This window comes from Vanellus vanellus (genome assembly GCF_965231255.1).
Source record: "Vanellus vanellus genome assembly, contig: HAP1_SCAFFOLD_2054, whole genome shotgun sequence".
Lineage (NCBI taxonomy): Eukaryota > Metazoa > Chordata > Aves > Charadriiformes > Charadriidae > Vanellus > Vanellus vanellus.
Window position 1 is genome coordinate 886 of NW_028126609.1, and position 9,115 is coordinate 10,000.

The 9,115-nt window shown below is 65.7% G+C and overlaps 1 protein-coding gene across 1 annotated transcript in view; it reads left to right on the forward strand.

The window, feature by feature from the left end:
- Positions 1 to 224: 224 nt before the first annotated feature.
- DDR1 (discoidin domain receptor tyrosine kinase 1) overlaps positions 225 to 9,115 on the forward strand; it is a gene marked incomplete at its 3' end in the record, with an annotated part of 18,530 nt that continues 9,639 nt past the window's right edge. Inside the window, exons 1-10 of the mRNA XM_082500740.1 lie at positions 225 to 349; positions 2,925 to 3,027; positions 3,790 to 4,018; positions 4,596 to 4,743; positions 5,366 to 5,468; positions 5,888 to 6,074; positions 6,463 to 6,709; positions 7,955 to 8,083; positions 8,214 to 8,368; positions 8,956 to 9,115. The exon at positions 8,956 to 9,115 is cut by the window's right edge and continues 30 nt beyond it. Of these exons, the coding sequence (XP_082356866.1) occupies positions 259 to 349; positions 2,925 to 3,027; positions 3,790 to 4,018; positions 4,596 to 4,743; positions 5,366 to 5,468; positions 5,888 to 6,074; positions 6,463 to 6,709; positions 7,955 to 8,083; positions 8,214 to 8,368; positions 8,956 to 9,115 (1,552 nt within the window). The remainder of the gene's footprint in view (positions 350 to 2,924; positions 3,028 to 3,789; positions 4,019 to 4,595; positions 4,744 to 5,365; positions 5,469 to 5,887; positions 6,075 to 6,462; positions 6,710 to 7,954; positions 8,084 to 8,213; positions 8,369 to 8,955) is intronic.

Here is a 9,115-nt window from a genome sequence, read left to right on the forward strand (position 1 = left end):
TTCCCCTCCCAGTGCCCTCAGTCCCTCTCCCAGTGCTCCCAGTGCCCCCAGTCCCTCTCCCAGTGACCCCAGTGCTGCCAGTTCCCCTCCCAGTGCCCCCAGGCCCCCTCCCAGTCCTCCCAGTGCTCCATCCCAGTGCCCCCAGCCCCTCTCCCACTCCCCCCCAGTGCTCCCAGTCCCCCTCCCAGTGCCTCCCAGCGAGTCCCAGTGTCCCTTTGCTGTCCCCAGGTGCGGTGACCAAGGGGGACTGGGGCCACCATGGGGGTCCTGCCCCTGCCCCTCCCCCTCCTGCTGCTGGCCGCGGGGACCCGGGCGTCCGCCCCACAGCTCGACGGCCACCTCGACCTGGGTGAGACCCTATGGGGTGCCGGGGGGCCCTATGGGGTCCATAGGGGGCACGGGAAGGTCTGGGTCCCCTATGGGTCTCCTGAGGTGGTGGGTCCACTATGGGGTCCATAGGGGGCACGGGAAGGTCTGGGTCCCCTATGGGTCTCCTGAGGTGGTGGGTCCACTATGGGGTCCATAGGGGCCATGGGAAGGTCTGGGTCCCCTATGGGTCTCCTGAGGTGGTGGGTCCCCTATGGGGTCCATAGGGGGCACGGGAAGGTCTGGGTCTCCTATGGGTCTCCTGAGGTTGTGGGTCCCTTATGGGGTCCATAGGGGGCACGGGAAGGTCTGGGTCCCCTATGGGTCTCCTGAGGTGGTGGGTCCACTATGGGGTCCATAGGGGGCCCGGGAACGTCTGGGTCTCCTATGGGTCTCCTGAGGCTGTGGGTCCACTATGGGGTCCATAGGGGCCACGGGAAGGTCTGGGTCCCCTATGGACATCCTGAGGTTGTGGGTCCCCTATGGGGTCCATAGGGGGCACGGGAAGGTCTGGGTCCCCTATGGGTCTCCTGAGGTGGTGGGTCCACTATGGGGTCCATAGGGGGCACGGGAAGGTCTGGGTCTCCTATGGGTCTCCTGAGGCTGTGGGTCCACTATGGGGTCCATAGGGGCCATGGGAAGGTCTGGGTCCCCTATGGGTCTCCTGAGGTTGTGGGTCCCCTATGGGGTCCATAGGGGGCACGGGAAGGTCTGGGTCCCCTATGGGTCTCCTGAGGTGGTGGGTCCACTATGGGGTCCATAGGGGCCATGGGAAGGTCTGGGTCCCCTATGGGTCTCCTGAGGTGCTGGGTCCCCTATGGGGTCCATAGGGGGCACGGGAAGGTCTGGGTCTCCTATGGGTCTCCTGAGGTTGTGGGTCCCTTATGGGGTCCATAGGGGCCATGGGAAGGTCTGGGTCCCCTGTGGGTCTCCTGAGGTGGTGGGTCCACTATGGGGTCCATAGGGGGCACGGGAAGGTCTGGGTCCCCTATGGGTCTCCTGAGGTTGTGGGTCCACTATGGGGTCCATAGGGGCCACGGGAAGGTCTGGGTCCCCTATGGGTCTCCTGAGGTTGTGGGTCCCTTATGGGGTCCATAGGGGGCACGGGAAGGTCTGGGTCCCTTATGGGTCTCCTGAGGTGGTGGGTCCACTATGGGGTCCATAGGGGGCACGGGAAGGTCTGGGTCCCCTATGGGTCTCCTGAGGTGGTGGGTCCACTATGGGGTCCATAGGGGGCACGGGAAGGTCTGGGTCTCCTATGGGTCTCCTGAGGTTGTGGGTCCCTTATGGGGTCCATAGGGGTCACGGGAAGGTCTGGGTCCCCTATGGGTCTCCTGAGGTGGTGGGTCCACTATGGGGTCCATAGGAGCCACACGAGGCCGTGGGTCCCCTATGGGGTGTATAGGGCTCCTATGGGGTGGGAGAGCTATAGGAGGTGCGTAGGGACCCCGTGGGGTTGTGGGTCCCCTATAGGGCCCCTCTGTCCCCATGTCCCCCCCGTGTCCCCAATGTCCCCCCATGTCCCCCTCTGTCCCCAATGTCCCCATGTCCCCCCATGTCCCAATGTCCCCCCGTGTCCCCACATCTCCCTCTGTCCCCCACATCCCCCCATGTCCCCAATGTCCCCCTCTGTCCCCGTGTCCCCAAAGTCTCCCCCATGTTCCCCATGTCCTCCCGTGTCCCCCATGTCCCAAATGTCCCCCTCTGTCCCCACATCTCCCCCTGTCCCCCACATCCCCCCATGTCCCCAATGTCCCCAATGTCCCCCCATGTCCCCAATGTCCCCCCATGTCCCCATGTCCCCAATGTCTCCCCCACATCCCCCCATGTCCCAAATGTCCCCCTCTGTCCCCACATCTCCCCCTGTCCCCCACATCCCCCCATGTCCCCCATGTCCCCAACGTCCCCCCATGTCCCCAATGTCTCCCCCGTATTCCCCCATGTCCCCCATGTCCCCAATGTCCCCCCATGTCCCCACATCTCCCCCTGTCCCCCACATCCCCCCATGTCCCCCATGTCCCCCTCTGTCCCCATGTCCCCCATGTCCCCAATGTCTCCCCCACATCCCCCCATGTCCCCAATGTCCCCAATGTCCCCCTCTGTCCCCATGTCCCCAATGTCTCCCCCGTATTCCCCCATGTCCCCATGTCCCCCATGTCCCCACATCTCCCTCTGTCCCCCACATCCCCTTCTGTCCCCCCATGTCCCCAATGTCCCCCTCTGTCCCCATGTCCCCAATGTCCCCAATGTCCCCCTCTGTCCCCATGTCCCCAATGTCTCCCCCGTATTCCCCCATGTCCCCAATGTCCCCCATGTCCCCACATCTCCCTCTGTCCCCCACATCCCCCCATGTCCCCAATGTCCCCCACATCCCCCCATGTCCCCCATGTCCCCAATGTCCCCCATGTCCCCCAATGTCCCCCCATGTCCCCCATGTCCCCAATGTCCCCCATGTCCCCACATCTCCCTCTGTCCCCCACATCCCCCCATGTCCCCAATGTCCCCCACATCCCCCCATGTCCCCCATGTCCCCAACGTCCCCCCCCCGTGTCCCCCAGGCAGGTGCCGCTTCGCCCTGGGCATGGAGGACGGCTCCATCCCCGACAGCCGCCTCTCGGCCTCCAGCGCCTGGTCTGACTCCACCGCCGCCCGCCACGGCCGGTGAGCCCAGTACGCACCAGTATACACCAGTACCCATCAGTACGGCCCAGTATACCCTCCTCCACCCCGCCCAGCGTCCCCTTCCCAGGGCCCCCCCAGTGTCCCCATGGTGTCCCCCACCCCAGAGCCACCACTGCTCGCTGTGGCCAAGGAGGTCCAGTATGGCCCAGTATGGCCCAGTGTGCCCTCCCAGTACTGTCCTGTGCCATACGGAGTCCCCCGGGTGTCTCCAGGTCCCTCTGTCCCCCCGGGTGTCCCCGTGTCCCCTGGGTGTCCCTGTACCCTCAGGTGTCCCCATGGCCCCGGGTGTCTCCAGGTCCCTCTGTCCCCCCGGGTGTCCCCATGTCACCTGGATGTCCCTCTGTCCTCAGGCGTCCCCATGACCCCATGTCCCCGGGTGTCCCCACAACGTCCTTCAGTCCCCCCAGACGTCCCCATTTGCCCAATGTCCCCATATTCCCCAGGTGCCCCCATGTCCCCCAGGTGTCCCCATGATGTCCCCATGTCCTCCAAATGTCCCCACGTCCTCCGAGTGTCCCCACATCCTCCGAGTGTCCCCACGTCCCCTGGGTGTCCCCACGTCCCCTGGGTGTCCCCACGCCCCTTGGATGTCCCCGAGTACCCCCACATCCCCAGGACATCCCCATTGTCCCCAGCCCGGGTCACAGTCCTGGGGACAGCACTTGGTGCCCCCAGGTGGCCCCACGTCCCCGGTGGCCCCAGGAGGTCCCCGGTGGCCCCAGGACATGCCCGTGTCCCCAGGCTGGGTCGCAGCGATGGGGACGGCGCCTGGTGTCCCGCGGGTCCCGTCTTCCCAGAGGAGGAGGAGTTCCTGGAGGTGGACCTGGGTCGGCTGCACGTGGTGACACTGGTGGGGACACAGGGACGTCACGCCGGTGGCCACGGCAGGGAGTTTGCCCACGCCTACCGGCTGCGCTACAGCCGTGACCGGCACCGCTGGCTGCGCTGGCGTGACCGCTGGGGCGCTGAGGTGACCGGGGACCTTGGGGACATCTTGGGGACCTTGGGGGTGTTGGGGTGTTGAGGTGACCGGGGACCTTGGGGACATCTTGGGGCACTGAGGTGACCACGAAGATCTTGAGATCTTGGGCACATTGGGGTGTTGAGGTCACCGGGGACCTTGGGGACATCTTGGGGACCTTGGGGACATCTTGGGGACCTTGGGGGCGTTGGGGCACTGAGGTGACCACAAAGATCTTGAGACCTTGGGCATGTTGGGGTGTTGAGGTGACCAGGGACCTTGGGGACATCTTGGGGACCTTGGCGGTGTTGGGGCACTGAGGTCACCAGGGACCTTGGGGACATCTTGGGGACCTTGGGGGTGTTGGGACACTGAGGTGACCACGGACCTTGGGGACATCTTGGGGACCTTGGGGACGTCTTGGAGATCTTGGGCATGTTGGGATGTTGAGGTCACCGGGGACCTTGGGGACATCTTGGGGACCGTGGGGGTGTTGGGGTGTTGAGGTCACCGGGGTCCTTGGGGACATCTTGGGGACCGTGGGGGTGTTGGGGTGTTGAGGTCCCAGCGGATCCCGGTGCCGCAGGTGATCGGGGGCAACGAGGACCCCGAGGGGGTGGTGCTGAAGGACCTGGCGCCCCCCCCGGTGGCACGGGCGCTGCGCGTCTACCCCCGGGCCCCCCGCGCCATGAGCGTCTGCCTGCGCCTGGAGCTCTACGGCTGCCCCTGGGACGGTGAGTGGCACCTTGTCACCTCCCCCCTGTCACCTCCCCCCCTTCCCCGGTCACCTCCATCCCACCCCATCCCCTCCGCCCCATCATCTCCCAGGGTCACCCCATCTCGAACCACTAAGGGTGTCCCCGGGGGGGTGGTGGGCCCCCATCTCCACATCCCTCACCCAACTCCGTGGTGGCCCCCCGTGGTGACGTGTCCCCTGTCCCCAGGGGGGTGGTGGGCCCCCATCTTCGTGTTCCTCACCCAACGCCGTGGTGGCCCCCCGTGGTGACGTGTCCCCAAGGGTGTCGCCAGGGGGGTGGTGGGCCCCCATCTCTATGTCCCTCACCCAACGCCGTGGTGGCCCCCCATGGTGACGTGGCCCCTGTCCCCAGGGGGGGTGGTGGGCCCCCACCTCCACATCCCTCACCCAACGCCGTGGTGGCCCCCCATGGTGATGTGGCCCCTGTCCCCAGGGGGGGTGGTGGGCCCCCATCTCCACATCCCTCACCCAACGCCGTGGTGGCCCCCTGTGGTGACGTGTCCCCAAGGGTGTCTCCAGGGGGGTGGTGGGCCCCCATCTCCACGTCCCTCACCCAACACCGTGGTGGCCCCCCGGGGTGACGTTGCCCCTGTCCCCAGGGGGGCTCCTGTCCTACACGGCGCCGCGGGGACAGGTGATGGCCCTCGACCCGGCACCCGTTGTCCTCAACGACTCCACCTACGATGGATACAGCGTTGGCCCGTGAGTCCCCACATGTCCCCAAACTGTCCCCAAGTGTCCCCAAACAGCCTCGGCCATCTCCAGGTGCCTCCTGTGCCTCAAGTGTGACCACTTGACCCCCCAGACTGCCCCATAGGGTGGTGGAACTGGGGGGAGGAGGTGTCCGGTGACCACTTGACCCCCCAGACTGCCCCATAGGGTGGTGGAACTGGGGGGAGGAGGTGTCCGTTGACCACTTGACCCCCCAGACTGCCCCATGGGGTGGTGGAATTGGGGGGAGGAGGTGTCCGGTGACCACTTGACCCCCCAGACTGCCCCATAGGGTGGTGGAACTGGGGGGAGGAGGTGTCCGGTGACCACTTGACCCCCCAGACTGCCCCATGTGGGGTTCCCGGGTGGGTGGGACAGAGGGACCCGACCATCCGGGTGTCCCCCCTCAGGCTGCAGTTTGGGGGACTGGGCCAACTGGTGGACGGGGTGCTGGGACTGGACGACTTCCTGAGGAGCCGCGAGCGGCGTCTTTGGCCGGGTTACGACTACGTGGGGTGGCGTCGCCCCCCCGGCCCCCGGCCCCACGTGGAGCTGGAGTTCGAGTTCGAGGGTCTCCGGGCCTTCCGCGCCATGCAGGTGCCCCATGGCATGCTGGGATAGCAGGGGGCCGCAGGACCAGGGCATGGTGGGAGGGTGGGAAAGGAGGTGCCTTACGGTATCGGGGAGGGGGGGAGTGGGGAGCAGGGGATGGGGGGCCCCAGGGGATCATGGGAGTGAGGGCAATGGGTGCCCCACGGCATCACGGAGGTTCGGGCAAGGGGAGTTGTGGGACATGACACGGACCCACGAGGGGCCACCACATCACGGGTCTAGAACTTCCCATCGGGGACCATTTGGTTCACCGCCAACCCGCCCCCCCTCCCCCCTGCTCCCAGCTGCCCCAGGGCATCATGGGATGGTGACCGACACCCCCCCCCCACCCCCCCGCCCCCCCATCCCCCCCCTACCCCCCCACCCCCACCAGGTTCACTGCAACAACATGCACACGCGGGGGGTGAGCATCTTCGGGGAGGTGGAGTGTCGCTTCAAGAGGAGTTTGGCCACCGCTTGGGAGCCCACCACGGCCACCCACAGCCTGGCCGGGGCCGTCAAGGACCCCAGCGCCCGCTCGGTCACCGTAGCCCTGGGTGGGCGTCAGGCCCGCTTCATCCAGTGTCACTTCTTCTTCGCCGGGGAGTGGATGCTCTTCAGCGAGATCACCTTCCTCTCAGGTGAGGGCTACCACGCCAGGTGACCTCCAGACCTACCCGGGCCTCGGCGTTCTCCCGCAACGGATTGGCTCTTGGGTTGGATGGTTGGGCAATGGGGTGGGGGGGTGGTGGGTTTGGTGGGTGCTGCGGCGGTTGGGTGGGTGGTGGGGTGGTTGGGTGGGTGGTGGGGTCGTTGGATGGGTGATGGGGTGGTTGGGTGGGTGGTGGGGTAGTTTAGTGGGTGGCGGGGTGGTTGGTTGGGTGGTGGGGTGATTGGATGGGTGGTGGGGTGGTTGGTTGGGTGATGGGGTGGTTGGATGGGTGATGGGGTGGTTGGGTGGGTGGTGGGGTGGTTGGTTGGGTGGTGGGGTGGTTGGATGGGTGATGGGGTGGTTGGGTGGGTGGTGGGGTGGTTGGTTGGGTGGTGGGGTGGTTGGATGGGTGATGGGGTGGTTGGTTGGGTGGTGGGGTGGTTGGTTGGGTGGTGGGGTGGTTGGTTGGGTGATAGAGTGGTTGGGTGGGTGGTGGGGTGGGTGGTTGGGTGGGTGATGGGGTCGTTGGATGGGTGATGGGGTGGTTATTTGGGTGATGAGGTGGTTAGTTGGGTGGCGGGGTGGTTGGGTGGGTGGTGGGGTGGTTGGTTGGGTGGTGGGGTGGTTGGGTGGGTGGCGGGGTGGTTGGATGGGTGATGGGGTGGTTGTTTGGGTGATGAGGTGGTTGGGTGGGTGATGGGGTGGTCGGTCGGGTGATGAAGTGGGTGGTGGGGTGGGTGGTTGGGTGGTGGGGTGGTTGGGTGGGTGGTGGGGTAGTTTAGTGGGTGACAGGGTGGTTGGTTGGGTGGTGGGGTGGTTGGTTGGGTGACGGGGTGGTTGATTGGCTGATGGGATGGTTGGTTGGATAGAGAGGCGCTTGACTGGTTGGATGCTGGTTGACCAGTTTAAGGGCTGGTTGACCAGTTTAAGGGCTGGTTGACCAATTTAAGGGCTGGTTGACCAGTTTAAGAGCTGGTTATGAGACTGGTTGGTTAACTGGTTGACTACTGAGCTGGTTGGGTGGTGGGAGGGTTGGTTGGGTGCAGGACTGGATCACCAGTTGCTTAGCTGTTGACCAGTCCGAGGGCGATCAGCTGCTTAACTGGTTGCCCGTTGCCTAGTTAGTTGGACGAGGGGGTGACTGGGGAGCTGTTTGAGCTGTCACGTGATTGGTCGGCGTGTTGAAGGACCAATTTGATTGGTTAAGGCGCCGGGGGGCTCTCTCTCCCCACAGATGTGGTGGAGGAGGCGGTGGGGGCCAGTGGGTGGCCCCCAGTTGCCCCCCCTGAACCATCGGGGCATGTCATGGCCGTCCCGGAGGACTCGTGGCGTAGGGATGTGGCTACCAACCTCACCACCCTGGGTAAGGCGGGGCTCGATGGGGCGGGGCTCGAGGGGCGGGGCCTGATGGGGCGGGGCTTGAAGGGGTGGGATCCGAGGGGGGGCGGGGCCAGCACGACGCCCTGCCCACCACCGCCCCTCCCCATTGGCAGCCCCCGGGGAGCCCAAGGCAGGGCAGCCAGTCGCCAAAGCCGACCACAGCCACACCTCCATCCTGATTGGCTGCCTGGTGGCCATCATCCTGCTCCTATTGGGCGTCATCTTCCTCATCCTCTGGCGGCAGTACTGGAAGAAGATACTGGGGAAGGTGAGCGGGGTAGTGGGCTCAACTGGGAGGAACTGGGCACTGGGAAGTCTGGGTCCAGTGGTCGGGTTCTGGGAGGGTGGTGGGGTCAACTGGGAGGAACTGGACATGGATATCTAGGTCCAGTGGTCAGGCTGTGGGAGGGTGGTGGGGTCAACTGGGAAGAATTGGACACATGGGTGCAGTGGTCAGGCTGTGGGAGGGTGGTGGGGTTAACTGGGAGGAACTGGACACCTGGACATCTGGGTGCAGTGGTCAGGCTGTGGGAGGGTGGTGGGGTCAACTGGGAAGAACTGGGCACCCAGTCATCTGGGTCCAGTGGCCAACCTCTGAGAGGGTGGTGGGGTCAACTGGGAGGAACTGGGCACCCAGTCATCTGGGTCCAGCGGCCAACCTCTGAGAGGGTGGTGGGGTCAACTGGGAGGAACTGGACACATGGGTCCAGTGGTCAGTCTGTGGGAGGGTGATGGGGTTAACTGGGAAGAACTGGACACATGGGTCTGGTGGTCAGGCTGTGGGAGGGTGGTGGGGTCAACTGGGAAGAACTGGGCACCCGGCCACGTGGGTCCACCTGAGGGTCCTGCCCACAGGCGCAGCGCCGGCCCTCGGAGGAGGAGCTGCGGGTGCAGCTGTCGGTGCCGGGTGACACCATCGTCATCAACAACGCGACGGGGGCGCCGCGGGGCCCCCCCCGCTACGAGCGCATCCCCCCGGGCCAGGGCGAGTACCAGGAGCCCACGCGGCCACGGC